The sequence below is a fragment of the Lynx rufus genome, unplaced genomic scaffold, assembly GCF_022079265.1.
Source record: "Lynx rufus isolate CCGP_SWC_20201006 ecotype Redwood Valley unplaced genomic scaffold, mLynRuf1.p SCAF_4, whole genome shotgun sequence".
In the NCBI taxonomy this organism is placed as follows: domain Eukaryota; kingdom Metazoa; phylum Chordata; class Mammalia; order Carnivora; family Felidae; genus Lynx; species Lynx rufus.
In genome coordinates, this window is record NW_025814856.1 from 62119139 (window position 1) to 62139862 (window position 20724).

The window sequence follows — 20724 nt, forward strand, 5'->3', positions numbered from 1 at the left end:
CCTCGCATAGGGAGGGGTGGATGAGAAGCAGCAGGGCATAACGCAGGGGTCAGGGGTTTTGCCGAGAGCCTTTACTTCTCCGCAAGCCTCCCGAAGCCAGCTGCTTACCCCATCCTGGGGTGTAAGGGCGGACGGAGGCACCCGCCCTGGGGCGAGTGTGAGCACCAAGCCCCTTCCCTTGGACCGAGTGAGCAGAAGCCGTGGCACGGGAGTCGCTGGGTGGGACCCACGGTCGCGTTTCTCCTGCTGGGAGAATGAGTGCCGCCATCACGTCTGTTTGCAGCGTCCCCCCTACGGGGCGCCGTTTCCCACCCCACCCCTGCACCTACAGCTTCATCGTCTGCCGGGACTCTGGCCTGGCTCGCGGGGCAGCCAGGAGGCCACGGCCGCGGCTACCAGGGCTCGCAGCCCCCGCCCCGGACGGGACGCGCGTCCAGCGCGCCACGCGAGGGTCCCGCGAGGGGGCGTCGCAGGGCCCGGGGTCCTCGGGGTGCGCCGCCGGGCGCGGGGCCCGCCCCCAGGGCGCCTCTAGAGCGGAGGGGCCTGCTTCTCCCGGGACTCACACAGTGGGCGGGGAGACGCCCCCAACCCCGGCTCCCCCCAACTCCCCCCTTCTCCCCTCCACCCCCGGGGCTCAGCGCGCGACGCTAGCATTCTCCACGCCCCAAGACACGGCCCGGCGGGGTAAACTGAGGCTCGGCGCGCGGCGGGGCGCCCCGGTCACGCGGCCCCTCGGCTCGGCGCTCGGCCGGGCTGTCGCAGCGCGGCCGCCGGAGCGCCGCGGCCCGGGGCGGGCGGCGCAGTGCGCAGGCGCGGCGGCGGCCGGGGACGCGCTCGGGGCGCGCGCGCGCGCGGGGCAGCCGGCGCCCCGAGTCGGCCCGCCGCGCCCCGCGCCTCCCGCCCGCGCCCGCCCGCCCCGGCGCCCCGGCCGCCGCCGCATGGCGCTGAGATGGCGGGGGCGCCGCGCGGCCGAGGCGGAGGCGGCGGCGGAGGCGGAGGCGGCGCGGGCGAGCCCGGGGGCGCGGAGCGGGCGGCCCGGCCGGGCGGCCGGCGCGGGCTGCGGGCGTGCGACGAGGAGTTCGCGTGCCCCGAGCTGGAGGCGCTGTTCCGCGGCTACACGCTGCGGCTGGAGCAGGCGGCTACGCTGAAGGCGCTGGCGGTGCTCAGCGGGCTGGCGGGCGCGCTGGCGCTGGCCGAGCTGCTGGGCGCGCCGGGGCCCGCGGCCGGCCTGGCCCGGGGCTCGCACCCCGCGCACTGCGTGCTCTTCCTGGCGCTGCTCGTGGTCACCAACGTGCGCTCGCTGCAGGTGCCCCAGCTGCAGCAGGTCGGCCAGCTGGCGCTGCTCTTCAGCCTCACCTTCGCGCTGCTGTGCTGCCCCTTCGCGCTCGGCCGCCCCGCGGGGACCCTCGCCGGCGCCGCTTCGGGGCCGGCGACCGCCGACCAGGGCGTGTGGCAGCTCCTGCTGGTCACCTTCGTGTCCTATGCCCTGCTGCCCGTGCGCAGCCTGCTGGCCATCGGCTTCGGGCTCGTGGTGGCCGCCTCGCACTTGCTGGTCACGGCCACCTTGGTACCCGCCAAGCGCCCGCGTCTCTGGAGGACGGTAAGTGCCGCCGCGCGCCCTTGGTCCGGTCTGGGGCACACCTGCCCGGGAGGGACTGGGGACACTGGAAGCCCGGTGCGCATCAGCTGACTGGGAAGGTGGGGAAACTGACACCCCGAGTGTGTGTGTGTGTGTGGGGGGGGGTCGTTCAAGGTCACTCAGCGAGCTGAGGACGCAATGGGGGGCTGCGAGGGCCCGCCTCTTTTCCGAGTTACCGTCCACAAAGCGCCCCTGGGTGTGGGGCGTGGAGACGCGAGCGTGGAGAGGGCAAGGATTGGCCCAAGGTCAGGCAGCTGGGGAGCGGCCAAGCAGGGCCAGATCCCGGTTTGCCGCTCTTTGGCGGCACACATCCGCAGGAGGGACCGAAAGTGGGCGCGCGATCGGCTCCGGGGCGGGCAGGGCTCCTGCTGGCTGTGCGCACAGCTCCGGGCGCCTCTCCAGCGCGCCTGGACCGCGTGCAGAGTCCCCCTCCCGGCCTGCGGCACCCCAGGGACGTGGGGAGGGGACGAGGATTTGGGTCCTCTCCAGTCACTCTGGCACCCATTACGGACCCGTCTCTGGTCTAGAAAGATACGTCTGCCAAGGTCGAATGGGGCTTTGGTCCTTGCCGCCCCCGCGCTGCCTTGGCCTGACCCGGGCTGGCAGCGCCTGAACTTTGTCACTGCCTTCTGGGCGGACTGGTGAGACACTAGTGGGAACAAGGAGGCTGCCGCTTCCCCCGGGCTCCTCCCTGGGCCCCAGGACCCTGGAGGCTGGAGGCAGATGTCTTTGCTGTGTGGGGCTTTCAGAGCTTGGCAGGGGTGGGGAGGGGTGGGGGGGGGTGGGGGAAGTGCAGCCCAGCCCAGCCCACAGGGGCTTCCAGGGCCCCCAAAGGAGGGTTTTGTTTCTGTCTCTGGCGGCATTTTGGCAGGAGGGTGGGGGAATCCGATGAGGTGGGCGAGCCCATCCAGGGAGAGAATGTGGCAGATGGAGGAGGTGGGGGCGATGGGGTGAGGGGAGCTGGACAGAGCAAGCTTGGGGAGGAGGAGGTGAGGGAATCAGACAGGGGAGTCTGGGGGGTGCCCAGGACCAGGATCCACCACCCAGGGACCGAGGGATGGGGATGCAGGGACCACCCAGGGACCGAGGGAGGTGTCCCCCTGAAGGGGATGCAGGGGCCCACATGGTCAGAGGGGCTGTGAGCGCAATGCTGGACCTGCATTCAGGCCCAGAGAGGCCAGCACGTGGCGGGGGGGGGGTGGTGAGGAGGAGGGAAGGGGGGAAGGGAGCTGGCAGAGAGGCTGAGGTGGGGGGGGGCCCAGGAAGGGGCTTGTGGAGGTGGGGAGGAGAGAGGGAGAAAGTAGGGGTGAAAGCCAGAGACAGAGGTAAGGCAGAGAAAAGGGAAGAGGGCCAGAGGGCTGCCTGCACGCAGGGAGGGGAGGGGGTTCCTTCCCACAGGGCTCTCCAGCACACCTCCCTCTGGCCTCTCGTGGGCAGCATGTGGCCCTTGCTTGACGGCCTCAGGAGGTGCTCCTGAACCCCTCCCCCGCAGCCCTCCCCCCCCCTTGGCTGTCTGGCCCCCACAGCCAGGCCCCCCAGCGCGACAGCCTCCCTGCCAGCACAAGAGGGGAGGCCCAGCGGCCAGGTCAGCCCCCGGTGGTGCCAGTCCCGAGCTGACCTGGACAGGCCCAGGGCCAGGGCCACTAGGGTTCTGGGGTACCCGAGGTTCAGTCGATTCAGTGAAAAGCTGTACTATTGTCTTTTTCTGAAACAATTTTTTTTACGTAGCTTCCGCTTGTTCCTTTTAGAGAATTCAGGGAGAGGAAAGAGCCTGCAAAGGTGCCTTGGGCACAGGGAGCTCTGCCCCCAGGATGAGAGGGGCCCCTGCATCTGTGGGGGAGGGGAGCCTATCCAGGGAGCCCGGATCCTCAAGGGTTCCCGCAGCGGGACAACGCACGCCCCCCGTCCCTCCCAGGGCCTCAGTTTCCCCACCTGCAGGGCTGGGGCGCCGTTGGAAATCTGTTGGAACAGCTTGTATTCAGAGTCTTCTGCTTCCACTGTGTTTGGGCTTCTTCAGAATGTTCCTGTTCAAGTCTACAAACACTAGTGGTGGTGGCGATGTGGACAAACAGATGGGGAGGGTGCAGAGAAGCTTTGGTGAGGGCTTGGGTGTCCCCCAGGTGTGGACCAACCTGTCCTGGGGCAGCTGGGCAGCCTGGCCTGGAGGCGGGGCGGGGAAGGTGGGACCCCATGTGTCAGGCCCGTCCCCTGCTTCTTGCCCATGCTCTCCAGTGTCCCTGCTACCCTGCAGGGTAGTCGCGTGTGGATGGTCCTGTATTCCTTGGGGTCTGGTTCAGGGCAAGCTGAAGCCCTGGGGGCCGGAGGTGGAGGCCCAAAGGAGGCTGTGCAGGGTGGGGTGACTGAGGCAGTCTGTGCCAGGCTGTTGGCTTTACTGCACATGCATGGGGTGTTCTGCGTGCTGGGGAGTGCTGCTCTGGGCACTGAGGGGTTCACGTGGGGGCTCCCAGAGCCTCTGCCCCTCCTCAGGGAGGCTCTGGGGTTTCCTGCAGCAGCCCTGTTCTGCCCTGCTGTGTGGAGCTCTGGGATGTGGCTCATGTGCTGTGGGGACCCTGTGGAACCCGGGCTGGCCCAGGCTGAGAGGCTAAGAGGACCCAGGAGGCCACGACTGCACAGTTGACATTGGGGCTGGTGCTAGGCCGCCTTCCCGGGAGGGGCGCCTGCTGCTGCCCTCAGGGCAGAAAGAGTTTAGGGACACGGTTTTATCCCCACCCAGCCCAGCTCCCAGGAGGAGCCCCTTCCTTCTTTGTGCCCCTGCTCCCTGCCCACTGGTTGCATCTAAACTAAGCAATTTGTTTTTATTTAACTGAGCAATGTGTCAGAATTGAAGGCATTTTGTTCCAGAACACCTGAGGTCTGCCTGGAGACCTGGGGCCCAGGTGGGGGTATGGGGGTGGGGTGGTGAGTGGATCCTGGGGTGCTGGGAGGGGTGAGGAGGAGGGAAGGGGGAGAGGACACATGTGCCCCCTGCTCCCGGTGGTGGCACTCAGGGACTCGAGGACAGAGTGGCCGCTTGGGGACTGTGTGTGTGCACACCAAGGTGGAGGCCTTGGGGTGGTGGCGGGGAGAGGGGTGTGTCTGGAGGAAAGCGGCTGGCTCAGGGTGCCCCCACTGGAGGGCTCTGTGCGCCTGCCAGCCCCAGCTTCCTACCCCCCACGGACCCCAAACACCCACTTCTGGGCCAGGGTGGGGTAAGATTGCTGTAGTGGGCCCACACGGGGTCCACTGTGTTGTGCACAATGGTTTTGCTCGGTGGCGTATCCTTGTAAGTGAAATCTATTCAGTGCACTCCTCCCCCTCTTCTGAATCTCTGATAGGACCACAGAAACCACCATCCCCTTGTCCTGGCGAAGTGGGAGTTGGCCGGAATCCCCCTGTGTCCCTCCTCCAACTCCTCTGAGCTCTTGGGGGAACCCTAGTGCTGCTGGCAAGGGGGCGCCCAGGCCACCAGGCTGCTGATGCGCCTCGTGCCCACCACCCACACGCCCGCTCTTCCTCCTGCTGGGGGGAGTCTGTCCCTTCCTGTGCCCCGCCCCGTTCCGAGCCCCTCCCCCGCCAACGCTCCCTCCCCCTTCCCCTTGCCCTCATTTCCCTCCCCTGCTGGTCCCTCAGCCGCTGGGGGGCCCCCCTGCTGCCACACCCCAAGGCTCCCCCCCCCCCACAGCCCCCTGGTTAGGCCCCAGCACTGGCTCCCTGGCCCCTCCCTCCACAGGCCCCGCCCCTGCCGCCCTTGGTCACAGCTGGGCCCTTACCAAGTAGGGCCCCTCCTCCAGCTGGGCACTGCCCCTGCTGGACCCCCTTGACCTGGCCTCCAACCCCTGCCCCCCCACCCCAGCCAGGCCCAGGCTGGCCCCTCTCCCCGCTGGTACTTCCCTCCTCCTCCCCCAGCTTGGCTGGGCCCTGTCACCTGTTTGCTCCCCTGATGGTGCAGCCACCTGTCTTGGCTGATCCCTTGCTGCTGGGTGGGGGCTGCAAGGGGAAGACAGGTGGGTCCTCTTGGCTCAACGCTGCTGTGTGAAGGCGTGGGGGGGGGGTAGTGGGGTTCTCTGCCTTGGTGAGGAGTGCCCCCATGACAGCCTCCTTGTCCTCAGCGGCACCTCTTTTCCATAGGCCTCTGGTGGCTGGGCGGGGCTCAGCTCTTAGCACTTTGGGCTTCCCACCACCTGCAGGCTTACAGCCCTGACCGCTCTATGAGCCCCCGGTGGCAAGGGGTGTCTCCCCCACGCCTCCAGGTCTGCGTCCTGTGGGCATTCCCCGGGGAACACCTGATTCACAGCCTGCCTGACCCCTGGGTCCCCTCCCCACAACCCGGCGTGTCCCTCGGAGACTCACTTGTGTTGTCCTCCCCGCCGGGCCCTAACCTGAAGAAGCACCTGGGATGGCCCACACTGGGGGCAGCAGAATCGGCTGACCAAAAGCAGGGGCCTGGACACCTACGGTACCCACCCAGCTTCAGGCCAGGGCTCTGGCCTGCTCCCCTCAGGGTGGTCCCAGATGCTTTTTTTGCTGCCCCAGCATGTGCCAGGACCCCGGGACTGTGCGTGTGCTGGAGTCTGGCCCCACTGGTGGCCTGGTGGAGGCGCCGGGGACAGACTGGGCACACTCACCTTCTCTGGATAGCTCTGCGATCCATGCCTGGGTGCCAGCCCCCGAGGAGGGGAAGGGGGAGGGGGAGGGGGCCCATGGGAACAGGTCCTCTCTCCAGGATTTGCAGTCTGCGGGGGACCCCGGTCAGCAACTGGGACTGCGGTCAGTGCTGGGGAGTTTGTGTGACCTTCGCAGGCGTATGGAGGGGACAGGGTGGAAGGAGGGCTCAGGGGGACTTCCTGAGGCCAGTGCTCCAGCCAAGATCCTGGATGGATGGCGCTGCAGCTGCCGGGCTGGGCTCAGCCAGGGAGGTGGGCGCGGAAGGACGCGGGTGGGCGCTGCAGGGCACGCCAGCAGTTCCGGTTTCTTCGGAAAACAGCACCAACGCCCTTTAAGCCTTTTTAGCGGAGGGGTCTGATCAGGTTTCTGTTTGGGGGCCCCTGGGACGCAGTGGGGAGCAGGGGTCACATGAGTGGGCGTGGGGGCTGCTGCCTGGCCCAGACCAGAGTGGGGTCCTGTGGGAAAGTGTCTGCTTGCCACTGTGAATGCTGCCCAGCTGCCCTTTCTGGAACCCGGAGGCTCTCGGCGATACCCTTCTCTTGTTCCCCACCCCCGACGTCTGGAGGGCCAGGGCTCAGCGCCCTGGGGGACAGGTAACTGTGCTGTGTTCCTGCTGACTCAGAGCCCAGAACCATCCTTGTTCTGCTTCCCAACCCAGAGGGGGTGGTGGGCTTGTGCAAGGGTGGGGTGCAGTTCCCGGCTGTGGGACCTCGGGCAGGGGACTTACCCCCGTGCCTCGGTTTCCTCCGGGTGGCTCCATGGCTCTGTAGGAGCGGATATGTCTTCAGGCACCTTTCGGTCTGCTGGTTGTGGCCCAGTGTTCAGTGGGATGAGAGCCACCTCTGGTCCCCACCAGCTGCTGGTGGCCTGGGACCTGCGTGTTTTCTCCGGCTCTGTGAACCCGCGTCTGGTCTTGGCCGAATGTTGGAAGAGACGCCCCGGATGCTGGCGGTAGGCCATCTGTCCAGATGGAGTGTCCTCGGGGCGTGTCCCACCACTTCCTGTCGGTTGTGGTTGGGGGAGGGGGCAGCCCTGTGGCCTGGGTGACGACCCCCTATGCGGGCACCTGGGTTTGCACCGAGGGGCTGAGCGGGCCGGCAGAAGGGACTTTGCACACCTGGCGGTGCTGGTCATGTGCAGCCCCAGGTCTGGCACACGTGCACACACTCGTACATGTGCACACACTCACAGATATGCACACGTGCACACCCACACACACGCACCCACCCTCAGTACACACCCACACGTGCACAAACTCACAGTACACACATGCACACACGTGCACACACACACTTACCAAGTGCACATACACTCAGACATGCATGTGCCATGCACGTCCTCACACTTGTCCATGTTCACACACACAAAGACACCCACCTGCACACACATGGGCACACGCTTGGGGGTGCTCGCAGGGCATTCTTATATTAATTAGTAGTACCGAGTTCTGTCCTGAAGGACACGGGGCCCAGGGCCCTCTGGCTCCATGACCTCGGGTGACCTCACGGGGTGACCGCCCATGAAGTGAGCCCACCTGGGCTTTGCCTGGGTGGGGGGTCAGGTGAGAGGTTCGAGTGTGGGCACGAGTGACCAGGGGTGGGATGCCTGTGTCCCCTCCCCTCTGTGTGCTCTGTGAGTGCAGTCCAGGCAGGGCCAGGCCATGCTTCTGGGGCTCACGTCCTGTGCTGCCCCATGCGTGGGGCGAGGGGCGGGCCTGTGTCTGCATCCTCCCTGGATTCTTCTCTGTTCCCAGGACCCTGGACCTGATTCTTCTGGATGGGGGGGAGCAGTGACCCCGGGGTATGGGGGGGGCAGTGACCCCAGGTGTGGGGGGCAGTGACCACGAGGTGGGGGGGGTAGTGACCACGAGATGAGGGGGCAGTGACCCCAGGGCATGGGGGTACAGTGACTATGAGGTGGGGGTGCAGTGACCCCGGGGTATGGGGTGTGCAGTGACTGGCTAAATTTTGAGGTGCTGTCTCAATAGGCACAGACTTATTTTTGGTTATTTTGGTGTGTGTTACATCCCCACCGAGAATGCGGGCTCTCTGGGATGAGATACATCCAGCAGCTTCTTTCCTGTGTCACCGCCTGCCTCCTGAAGCCCGAGTGCGACCCTGGGCCGGGCACAGCCACGTGCATGTGGACTGCGCCGCCTGTCTCGGGAGAAGCCTCCGGCTCACTGGGCCGTCCAGGTGTGGCCCGCCTCACTGCGGGCAGTTCTGTCTGGGCTGGATAGTGCTCACCTGTGCAGGTGTTGTCCCAGAGGGCCTGCCGGATGGCTGTGGCCATCTCTTTCCTGTGGGAGCTGTCTCCGTGGGCCCACTATGAGCGCCCCCGGCCCGGCCCAGGCCTCTTTGGAGGCGACCCCAGGATGGGTGGGGTCTCCGCTCAGCGTGGCCGGTGATGCCTCCTCTCCCCTCCACTCGTGGCCTTCATCCCAGGGGGGCTCACGGTGACCTGAGCCCACCTCCCTCCTCATTTCTGCACAGTAGGTGCTAATCCACGTGGCTACCATTTCTGGCGCACCTGCAGCCACGAGCTCAGATAGTTCCCGGGGAGAGTTAAAAATCCTGAACCCCGGGAAAATCTCCGGACTGGTGGGTTTGTGTCATCAGAGGGGCTGGACATGTGAGAAAGCTACTCTGTGGGAAGACGTGGGGACCTCCGGTCCCAGTGGTTGCCGTGGAAGGGGGATCCCTGGGGCTTCCCAGGCAGGTGCCCCTACCCAGTCTTCCCCAAGTGTGCCTTCTCTCCAAAGATTCTGTCTCCAGAAACCCGTTTGAGGGCTCCCCTGCGCAGAGCGGGGACGGTGGTCTTCTGGCTGGATGAATGGCCTCGCAGGGCGTCTGGACATGCAGTGTGGGCACCAGCTTTGTCGGTGAGGATGCCTCTGAGATACCCTGACTGTGGTTGGTTAGAGCCGTCCTGCCGGGACAGAGCTGCAGTGTAGACATGGGGAGGGGGCTTTCCGGGAGGAAAGGGGAATGGGGGTGGGGGACCGGCTGCCCTCAGCTGCTGGCTGCATGTGGGAGGGGGCCCAGCCCCCCGGGAGATGAGGACAGAGGACTGCTTGGTCACCTTGACAGATGACACTGCAGCGGACTCCTTGTTCACGTTTGGGGTCCCTCCCCAAAGGTGGGAGGAAGGAATCGAAGAGGACGGGAAGATCTCAGAAGGGCGGTCCCTGTTTTCTTGCAGTTTTTATTTTAAGGGCTGGGGTCACCTTGCGCTTCCTCTAGCAGGTGGGTGCTGGCCGCCTGCATGAGCCTCTCCAGAGGCCTCCGGTTGGCTCTAATGGTCCAAGCGCCCCTCAGAGCCCGGTGTTCCCGGCTCCCTCCTGCAGCACTGACTCTTTCCCGACCTTGTGTCCGGCCAGAGGCCAGGGTCTCTGCTGCGGTCTGGATCTCGCATCCAAGTCCGTCTGTCTCAACAGTCTGCTCACACCCCTCTTGCAGCCCTGCATTGTGTGCACTTCCTGACTCCCCAGGACTTGTCACTGGGTCCTTATCCCGAGTCCCCTTGTCCTGAGGCCATCTGCTCTCAACAAGCCCAGCAGCACTGAAGCCACGGGACCCCCAAGGCCCATCCAGCCCCTCCCCCCCCCCCCCCCCCCCCCCCGCCGCCCCGGGATCTGGGGATGGCTCAGTGGGAGCTGGAGTTCATGCCTGTTTGGAACGTGACAGTCACTCCTGGCTGTGTGTCAGCCTCTGTGCACCGTGTCCTTCCTGGTAACTGTGGGCAGTGGCAGGCTTAGCCTCAGGGCTCTGTAAACTCTAGGAGCAGTGTGTGCCTGGCCCTCTGCACTCCGGAGTCACCTCGGGGTCTGCTGTCTGCAGGTGGTCTCCAGATGCTTCCCACCCGCTCAGGGCCCACACAGCTCGGGTCCCTGTTTGGCCTCCACGTTCCTCTTACCTTCGGCCTTCAAGGTGTGGCCCACCCTCAGCAGTGGCGTGTGGTTTTTAAAGGGTCTTCTTGGATTAGGTTATTTATCTCGAAATTTTTCAGTGATCGTGAAATTCAAGATGATCCTTCGGTCAGCACAGCCCACATCACTCTGGTGCATGCATGCAGCTAACGGTTTATGTAACAAATACGTGTGCAGACGGGGAGTGTACCCTGGGCAGGGGCAGGGGGCCGTGTTCTGTAGGTAACAGGGCTGGCCCGCAGGGGAGGCACCTGTCCCCGAGCTGCGGTGTTAGTGGCACGGAGAGATTTGGGAGCAGGCTGGAGGGGCCCAGGCTGCCGGGTCAAGGCCTGGCTCTGAGATGTGCTCAGAGAGGCCAGAGGCGGTGGCCAGGGAGGCCTAGTGGGGACACCAGACGATGAAACGCAGGCCAGTGCACAGAATTCCTCATGTGTGGCAGCTGCTCACTTGACAAGGGCCAGAGAAGGTGGCCCTGCCAAGGGCGTGTGATCCCAGCTCGGGGCTGTGGGGGGGGCTGTGCTCGGCGAGCCCTTCTGTGTGCTCCCCAGTGACGGTGGATGTTCTGCTTTGCAAGCTGGCTGTGGGGACACGAGGGGTGTGGTCAGCACCTGCACCAAGAGAATGACAGTGAGGCAAATGCTGGGAAAGGTCCCAGTCATGGGAAACGCCGTCCGTTGTGGTGTCCTGTGTTTTCACTGTGCCCCTGACTGGCAGAGCGGATGCCTGGGGAGCCCCCTCCCGAGCCTCCCGGGGGAGGGGACGTAGACACAAGGTGGTCTCATGCTTTTTGATAGCTGCCTTCCCACCTTTGCCCTCCGGGTGGTGGCCCTTAACCTCCTGGCTAGATCTGGGGCTCTGTGGTCACTGCAGGAACCGGTCTCATCTCCATGTGCCAGACCCAGTTCTGTCCATTTTTAATCTACCTCCGGCTCCACTCAGAGCCTGTCTCCTCCAGTTGGTCATGGCCGGGGGGGGAGGGGCCTGCCTGCCGCGGTGGACAGCTCCACCCCTCCCTGCAGGCGCCCCCTCGAGGGTCCGCAGGTGCCTCTGTGGCGTGGGGGTTCGCTGCTCGCCTGGGGGCCGTGTGCACCTGTCTCCAGGTGATCCGTCCCTTTCCCTGAAGCGCCTGTCTCACTGGCTGTCTGCCGGGATCCATGGGGCGGGTCTGCTTTGACCCACCGCCGCCTCCCCGGGAACACGGGAGGGGCCCTGGGCGGCTTTCCCTGCCGCTCTGGCCACTGGTGCGCTGAAGTCTCCGCCGGCAGCCTTGTGCCCCGCTGATGACCCAAGGCTGTGTCTCTTTGTTAACATCAGCATCCGCGGAGCTGACGGGGCGGGAACAGGACTTCTTGCTGAGGCAGCGAGCCGGGTGGTCCTGTGGTTCCTGTGCTCTGCGGTCAGGTGGGATCAGGACCTGCGATATGTCTGAGATGCTGTGCCCTGCCTTTTCTGCAGCGAGCGTTGCCATGGTGGATGGCTCCGGGAGGTTTGCTTGTTCGTGGTGATGCTGGCTCCCTGACCGGAGACTGCTTCTCCGTGACCCACGTGCATTACCGGCACAGGCGGGACCGAGGGCTCTGCACCACTGTCACTCTGCAGTAATTCCCGTGTCACCTTGGACAGACCATTGGCCTCAGCTCCCGTCTGAGAAAATGTGTGTGACGGGGCTGGTGTGAAGCAGGGTGGGCCACGTGTGCCCCTGAGCTGAGCTCACACACACATTTTCATCTCCCAGAAGTGCTTCGATGTAGGTGTTTGATTGTCACCCCTGTTGGCCCATGAGGTCCCCGGGGTTCCTGGAGCCGCTTGGCCTGTCTAAGGCAAGGAGACCCTGCCAGCCCAGCCTGGAGTGGGCACAGGTCCAAAGCCCAGCTCATGTTGTGTTTGAGAGGATGGTTGGATGGATGGATGATGGACGGATGGTTGTTTGTATGGTTAGATGGGTGGATGGATGGATGAATGGATGGATGGGTAGATGAATGGGTGCGTGGGGCAGGTGTGCTGAGGCCGGTGCGCGGGGCGGGTGTGCTGAGGCTAGAGGTGCAAGACTGCAGGGAGAGCTCTGCCCTCTCCCACCCGGGGCTGGCACGTGCTCGGTGCCGGCATGTCTGGGGAGCCCATGTCTGGGCGAAGAGGGGTCTCTGGGCCCAGGCCCCTGTGGTACCAGGGGCTCTGGAGGTGTGGGCTGGGGGCCTTACTCACTGAGCCCCCTCCCCCAGACCCAGCTGGAGGAGCACTAGAGGAACTGAGGCAGGAGCAGTGCACAGGCACGAGGGACAAGGAGGAGCCCAGCGCTCCCGTGGGCAGCATCCCAGGGCGTGACCTGGGTTGGGTCGGGGTTAAGGAGCCGTGAGGGCAGCAGCCGTAACGTGCCTATGGCGCCATGAGGTAGGCGCCTGCCTGCCTGGAGGCCCTGAGCCCCTAGGAGTGAGCAGCTGGAACCCGGGGGCTTGGGGGCTGGCTTTCCTTAGAGCAGGGAGGAGGCGAGTGGGGACTGAGGGCGCTGACCACTGCAGGCTGGCCCTTCGGGGAGGCCTCAAACCCAGAGAGTGGCTGGGAGGGGTGGCCAAGAGGGGTAGCCGCATTGGAGCCCCCTCACTGGCCAGCCTGCAGCTCTAGGGGTGCTTGGTCTGGACCCCGACATGCCCTTCCCCTAGCTTGGGTCCGTTTGGGCCACACCTGCCAGGAGGTGACCTTGTCACTGATGCTGATTAGGGGGCCAGCGTGGCCTGTTGTGTCACCTGCCACGGGACCCTGATCCCCGGGGGTAGGAGTGAGTGAGGGACGCAGGAGAGGCAGGTGGGCAGGTGTTGGGGGGGGGCATGGAGGCCTCTGGCCATGTGGGTGTGGATTCCCCCTACCCCAAGATCTCTGCCCCGACCTCACCCTGCCTGCCGGACACTGACTCCTTCTCCGTGTGAGGGGTTTCAGCAGTGTGGACAGGGCGGGCAGGCACTCAGTGACCGGCCTGTGGGGCCTCAGTTTCCCTGGGTGGGGGCTTCCTGACTGGAGGGAAGGTGTGACAAAGGTGTGTGGAGAGGGGTGGCCCTGCACGTCCCCCCTCTGCTGCCCACCTCTCCCTTAACCAGACGGTCTGCCCCTCAGCCCGTGTTCCGCCCCTGCCCCAGCCTCGCTAGGGGGACAGCACATTTTCTGAGTCCTGCTCTGGGCCCAGCTGATGCCTTACTTTCTGGAAAAGCTGTCTGCCACCTGTGAATGTGGCTTGCTTCCTGGCCCTACTGCCGGGCTGTCTGTGGGTGCTGGCCCCTCACGAGGGCCTGGTCCTCCACCTGTGTGCCTGCTGGGGAGAGCGGTGGCTCGGGGCTCCGGCGTGGACGCTGTGGGCAGCCGGGACGGGAGGGCATCCGGCGTGCCTCCAGGACGTGAAGCCCAGGCCGGGAGGGGCACTAGAAGCCAGACGGACCATGTATTGCCCAGGAAGAGACGCATGCTCCGTGCAGTGACGTGTGCTTGTTTGAAGTTTGGAAGGGTGCCCAGGACCTTACTTGTGGGCAACACGCTCAGAATGCGTTTAAATACTGATCCTGCAAAACCGCCCTTGGTGGTTTCATATGTGCCGGGCTTCTGCCGCCTCCAACAAGGGGTTCCACAAACAGATCACAGGAGCTGATCCCAAATAGAGCAGATGGTCTGAGAGCGCAGAGGACACTGCCCTGGTCACTGGGACGTGGCACAGGCCCCCCAGGAGGGCCACACCAGCCCCCTCCCCCCCGTGCCTGGCGAGAGGCTGGTTCAGCATCACAGAAGCATTTCCTTCCAGCCCTGCACCTGCTTTAGGCAAGGAGTACTCCAGCTACAGAGGGGCAGTGGGTTAGGGGGACAGAGATGACCAGGGTCACACGAGGATGACCCAGTCACATGGAGAATGGTCAGGTTGCAGGGAGACAGATGACAGGGAGGTGAGCAGGTGTTACAGAGATGAGTGGGTCACATGGAGGTGAACGGGTCATATGGAGGTGGGCAGGTCACCCGGAGGTGGGCAGGTCACATGGAGGTGAATAGGGACACACAGAGGTAACAAGGTCACCGTGGGCACCGTAGTCATAGGACTCAGGTGGCTCCCTGGACCTGAGGGAGGGCGTGGTGTGTGGGAGGTGCTGTCCCCGGGGGTACGTTCCCGAGTGTGTTGAGACGTGAGCTCCAGCAGGTGTATGTGAACCTGGGCCGCCAGGTGTGCTGGCGAGCTCACCCTGGTTTCGGGCAAGGATGGTCATGTGCCAGGCCCTGGGGATTCGTGTTCCCAGCTTTCTCCTGTTCCTGTCACCTCCTCGAACAGCTTTGCTGTCTGTGACCCCGGCCCTGTGTATCCCTCCTGAGGAACATGTCACACTCTCCTGGGCTTGGACACAGGAGGTGCCATGTGCTCTCCGTGGGCCCCAGTCTGTCCCTGCGTGGCCTGTGTGGTCTCTGCTCTGCACCCCAGCCCCCTGCCCCAGCTTCGGCCCCATCCAGTGCTGCGGGCTCTCCATGCACACGGCTCTCAGTCTGCCCTCCTGCTCGTCCCTGGCGGGGCTGTCTGACCAGAGACTGCTGCTAGCCTGCCTCTGTGTTTCTTTCGTCCCGTACAGTTGTGTGCGGGTCACAGTGCTGGGTGGGGGGCATTTCTGGTTGGTGCAGGAGTAGCAGTGACCCTCAGAACCTGAGGGAAATGCCCACGTCGAATCAGACACAGAAACCCAACCTCTCTGCAGAGACTGAGGACAGAGGCTTTGTGTGATGCTCAGACACACCGCAGCCCCTGGGGAGGTGGGTGGCTGTCCTCTCTGTCTCTGTGAACGGCCTGGGGGCCCCGTGCCCTGTGCCCAAGAGAGGTGGGACAGACCAGCAGAGGAGGCTGAGTGGGGAAGTGTGGTCTGGTCCTCCCCGGGTCTGCCACGACCTGTGGTGTGGCCATCGTGGGCTCCCTGGTGGTCTGTACTGGCCTTGAATTAAGGCTGCTGAAAGCAGGACGTCCCTCAGGGCCTCCTTCCTGGTCCAGCAGGTGCGAGCCTCCGAGTGTGGGCCTTGGCCGGCACCCCAGACGGGTCCTTCTCGCCAGCCCCTTCCTTATTCCCATCCCCGGAAGGCAGCAAGAGCCAATCACAGGACTCTGGATGCTCAGTCACCTCGGGTGACGCTTTGTGCTTATGGTGCTGTGGTCCTTTCTTCCTAGTGTTTTTGATCTGCTCTCCTCCGCTGTTTGGTCACGGAGTGGCTGCTCTCTCCTCGCGCTCATATTTCTTCGGATGGTGACCTGGGGTGACTGTCACTCCCAGCACAGCTCCGCCCAGTGGCTTGGACGCCGTCTCCTCCCCAGGCCTCACGGGGTCGTCCCTCCCTGTGTGTCCGTGTCCTGGTCTCCTCTTCTTATGAGGACACCAGTCACGCGGGCTTCCGGCCCTCCTTGGTGACCTCGTTTTCACGTAATTACCTCCTGGAACATCTCATGTCCAAACGCAGTCCCGCTCTGAGGTCCTGGGGGGCAGGGCTTCCACGTGAATTTGGGGGACGCGCCTGGCATACTGTTCTGCCCCATGACGAGCCCAGGAGGAGGGATGTGCCCGCCTTGACGGCTCGTAGTCATGTGACGCCCACTTCGCGCCGTGGGTCAGGCCGGCCCCGCAGCACCCTAGAGGGTGAGGTCGTCTTGCGGGCCGCTGTCGGGGGCGTTGAGCCTCCGTCGAGCTAGCGCCCCACGCGCCTGGTGCTCTGTACTGTTCTCTCCTCCAGCTTGGTGCCAACGCCCTGCTCTTCCTCAGCGTGAACATGTATGGGGTGTTTGTGCGCATCCTGGCTGAGCGCTCCCAGCGGAAAGCCTTCCTGCAAGCCCGGAACTGCATCGAAGATCGGCTGAGGCTGGAGGATGAGAATGAGAAGCAGGTCAGTGCGGTGGGGCTTTTGTCTGCAGGGATACAGCGGGCAGGGGGCGGGGGACACGGAGAGGGGACCTGGAGCGGGACACGGGGCGGGGGACATGGGCGGGGGACCCGGAGCAGGACATGGGGTGGGGGACATGGGGTGGGGGACCCAGAGTGGGAGCACGGGGTGGGGGGTTTAGGGTGTAGAGAATGGAGCATGGGGTGAGAGACCTGGGGCAGGGAGCCAGGGCAGGCAGGAGGCATGGAGATGGGAGCACGGGGCCAGGAGTGGGGCATGGAGTGGGGATTGTAGGGCAGGGTGAGGGAGCACAGAGTGGAGAGCATGGGGTGTGGGGAGGAGGCACGGAGTGGGGAGATTGGGGTGAGAGGACTGGGCAGGGGGGACAGAGCTGGGCACATGAATGGGGCAGGGTGAGGGGGCACAGAGTGGGGAGTGCGAGCCTGGGGTGTGGAGCAGGGAGCATGGGACCGTAGGGTGGGAGTGGTTAGGGACTTCAGACCCAGGTGGCCCTCGGCGAGTCAGAGGAGACAGGGCAGCTGCAGTGGGGGCTCCTAGACGTGGAGGTGCAGGTCTGCCACCCTGTGTGGTCCCCAACCTCGGTTTCCATCAGCGAGACAAGGTGTGCCCAGGTGACGCCACAGGGCTGGGGAGTCAGGGAGGGCTGTGGAGCCGAGTGTGGGGGTGTCGCCCTGGAGGGGGCTGAGATGCTAAAAGTGCAGATGGGGGTGTTGTGTTTGCTGGGGGCGGGTGTTGGGGTGGCATTCAGCTGTAGTCAGCTTCCCGGAGCAGGGTGGAGGGAGACGAGGCAGGGCCTGGCCGGTGGGTGCAGGGATGGTGGGCCCTGACCTGCCGGCCAGCGTGACCCATGGAGAGGCAGAGCCTCCAGGGCCCTGAGAGTGCCGTGCCCGTGGCCTCGCGCTAGCGGTTCGGCCGTGAGCCTGGGGGGCACCCTGTCCGGCTCCTGCCACAGCCTGGGGGGCAGTGAGGCCACCCACCCCAGTCTAAGGGGTGAGCTGGACTGGTCCCCACCACCTGGAGCCACTGTCAGCCGCGTTGTCTCCGGGCTGGTCCCTCTCGGCGGTGTCTCCTGGTCTGCTGCTGTCCTGGGGCCCACGGGGTGGTCTGGGAGCCTCAGGCGAGGCCCTCACCAGGGAGACCCCGGACCGTCTCGCCAGAGTGTCGGGGGCTCAGCCTCATTGTCATGGGCGTGGCTGGTGACTTGCCTGGTACACGAGAGCCCACTGTCTTGCAGATGGAAGGCGTGGAGTCCTGGCTGCGCATTTAAAACCTGCACACGTGTGTTTACTTATAGATACGTAACGCTACCTAGTGTTTACAGTGAAGGTAGGGTGTGGTTTAGAAGTAGACGATGTACGTATGTCTAGACGTGTGTGTGCGTCTGTGGATGGACTTGTCTGTTGGAGATAAGTAGCTGTGCGTATGTGCACATGTGTGTGTGTCACCTGCGTGGACACATATGCATTTGTCCGTGTGCACGTGGATGTGGATGTGTGGAGCATGGGGCAAGCGTATGTGTGTATATGTGTCTGTGTGTGTACACACGTGTGTGGGTTTGTATTCATGTGAACTGTGTGTGCACGCCTAGGTTTCTGTACACGCATGTGCATGTGTGTATTGTGGGGACATGTGTACATGTGCATGCATCCGTGTGGGTGTGTGCATGTGTGTATATGTGTGCATATAAATGTGCACACACGTGTTTTTGTGTATAAGTGTGTACGTGTGTGTACGTGTGCAAACACGTGGATGTGTATGAGTGTGTGCACACGTGTATATTTGTGTATATTTGTGTCTGCACGTGTGCATACACGTGTATATGTGGATGTGAGTATAATTGTGTATGTTTGTGTATAACTGTACACACGTGTATGCGTGTACACATGCAGATGTGAGTATAAGTGTGCATGTGTGTATGCACATGCATGTGTGTGTGCATGTGTTTGTGTATGCACATGGGTGTGTGCATATGTGTGTGTGGAAGTGTGCATGTGCGTGCAGGGCTGTGAGTGTCTAAGTGTGTGTGTACACATGCACGCACGCACGCACACATGTGTGTATGATTGTGCGTCCTCGGGGGCTGTGCCCTGAACATTTCTCCAGATGGGCATTGCCCCCACCCGCAGATGGTCTCTTGACCACTTCCAAGACGCTTGAGCACAGTGTTGTCGCCCCCACGGGGTCCCGGAGTGGCCCCTTCCAGGCCCCTGATGTCCTGGAAAAAGTGGCGTTTCAGGTCGTTCTGTGTGTTTCTAACCTTTGCTTTTCCTCCTGTTTTCTCTCTGTTCTCTGATATCTCCCTCTGCTTGCTCTGTGTTTGTCTATTTTCATTTCTTCCTGTCCATTTGCTGCCTTTCCCGGAGACCACCTGAGGGTCTCCTAATGCCGGTGCACCCCCGGAGGTCAGGGGGGCCGTGTGCGTTGTGGTAGCGGTGGCCTCGGTGTGGGCTGCGTGTGCAGAGACTCCCAGGCGCATGCTCCCCCGACGCCCGCGGCCCCAGCCCCAGGAGTCAGCGGTCACACGCACTCCTGATGCCACGCGGCGGCTGTGCGGGCGCTCAGGCGGGTCCGAAGTGGCCGTGCCAGCAAGGGTGCGTGTTCTCATCCCATGGAGGAGGGAGCCCAGCGGAGGCTCAGGGCTGACGTTCATTCGGCAGGGAATCTGCAGAATGGTGAATGTCACCCAGTCCCGCCAGCCCAGCGAGTGCTCTGTACTCTCCGGGTCTGGTCTTTGTGCGTGTTCTTTCCCCACGTCGTTGTCGTTCTGGTGTCTGTATGATTTTATTTTCTGCATCTTCCCGTGGAGGGTTCTGCCACTGCCTTCAGGCAGCCGCCGCTTCTGCCCTACGTGTGCATGTGCACGTGTGTGACTGTTCCCAGCACAGTGAGACACTGTTTGTTGCTGTTGTTGTTTTAAAATTTTTAATGTTTATTTATTTTTGAGAGAGAGACAGAGAGACAGACAGACAGAGATAGAGCGTGAGCAGGGGAGGGGCAGAGAGAGAGACACAGCATCCGAAGCAAGCTCCAGGCTCTGAGCTATCAGTGCAGAGCCTGACGCAGGGCTTGAACTCACGGATCGCGAGATCATGACCTGAGCCGAAGTCGGATGCTCAACGGACTGAGCCCCCAGGCGCCCCTAATACTGTTTTAAAAATGTCATTCCCCATGAGCGTCTTTGTTCACAGAGACTTGGTTCCCTCAGTTACATTGTTGAGAGGGCAGATATGACCACGTTTTTCTCCCTGGGTCTGGAGCTGTTGTGCAAATACTGTTGTGCTCTATTTTATCTTTGTAAGTTACACCCAACGGCACTTAGCTCTGGGATGCAGTGGCTCTCTGAGCAGGCCCTGGCGACCCGCCAGAAATGCAGATTCCCAGGCTGGAGGTCCCTGGGTGGGAGGCCTCGGCCCCGGATTCTGGTGCGCGTCCCCGGTGATGAGTCTGGTCCTTCACACCCCACTGTCTGTTAGGACGTGGCGCCTCCTGGCCGCTCACTGATGTGGATGCCACTTTCCTGCGTGTGCCGTTTGGATTTCTCTGTGGTGTGTGTCCCTGTGTGTGTGGACCAGCCGCTCACTGTGGAGAGGCTGACGTTCCTTCAGGAGGGGCCCCGTGTCCCCAGGCATGTTCCCCTTGCCTCACACTTCTTTGTGTAAAAATTCAGTCGTTCCTATTTTCAGGCGCGTCGGTCATTTCCCTTGGTGGTTTCGTCTGGTGCTTTCGGAACAGGAGGGTGAGAGAGGACGGGTTGTTTCCATGCATCCCTGGCCGTCCCAAGAGTGGGCGAGCCGGACTGTGACTGGCCATGCCTTTCCTGATGGAGCCCGTGGATCGGGTCTGTCACCCGGCAGCGGCTCCCTAGGTGGCCTTGTGACCTGTACTCAGGGTCATGGCCTTCCTCTGGCTGGCCTGGCTGGTTTTAGCTCACAAAGCCCTGTCTGTGGGACAGCAGAGGGGGAGTGCCTCTTAGCGGCTCTCACATATCTGCAGGCACTTGGGGCATCACCACTGCCCAGGGATCCCCACCTGGCAGGTCCAGGACAGCCAAGAGGTGGCCTGAAGTCCCACGGTTACAGGTGAGGGATGCCCCGACCATGTGGCCTGGGCGTGGTTTGTCTGTGTTTTCATGTTGCAACTTAATTAGTCCAACTTAATAGCAGCTTCTAGGGTGTTCTCTAGACCCTGAGCCAGTAAGACGGTGCCCTGGGTGATGTGGGAGGACGGGATATTGGCAGATGCATCCTGGTTGTGGGAGGGGGTGCCAGGGACACACCTTGATTCTGGAAAGGGGGTCCCAGAGTTCTGGGCGGGGCCGCTGGGGTGTCCGGCTCTGGAACAGCCATTGGTGCAGCCTGCCTTCTGGCTTCTGCAGGAGGCAAGGTTGCTGGCGGGGGGCAGGAATGGGGTCCTGGGTGGGGCGAACGGGGACGAGCAGAGGCAGAGAAATCCAGTGCGCGTGGTGGTCAAGGGGACTCGCTTATTTGTTGTGGCCTCAGCTGGGAGGCCACGGGAGAAGAGGGAGGGAGCCGTGGAAGGTGTGTGACCGAGTGCGGGACTCTGACAGTGCCTGCAGGCAGGAGGCGTGGTCAGA

At 63.4% G+C, this 20724-nt stretch overlaps 1 protein-coding gene across 1 annotated transcript in view; it reads left to right on the forward strand.

The window, feature by feature from the left end:
• Nucleotides 1-949: 949 nt before the first annotated feature.
• The window catches only part of ADCY1 (adenylate cyclase 1), a 103895-nt gene continuing 84120 nt past the window's right edge, over nt 950-20724 (forward strand). The window contains exons 1-2 of the mRNA XM_047096986.1: nt 950-1600; nt 15963-16112. Of these exons, the coding sequence (XP_046952942.1) occupies nt 950-1600; nt 15963-16112 (801 nt within the window). The remainder of the gene's footprint in view (nt 1601-15962; nt 16113-20724) is intronic.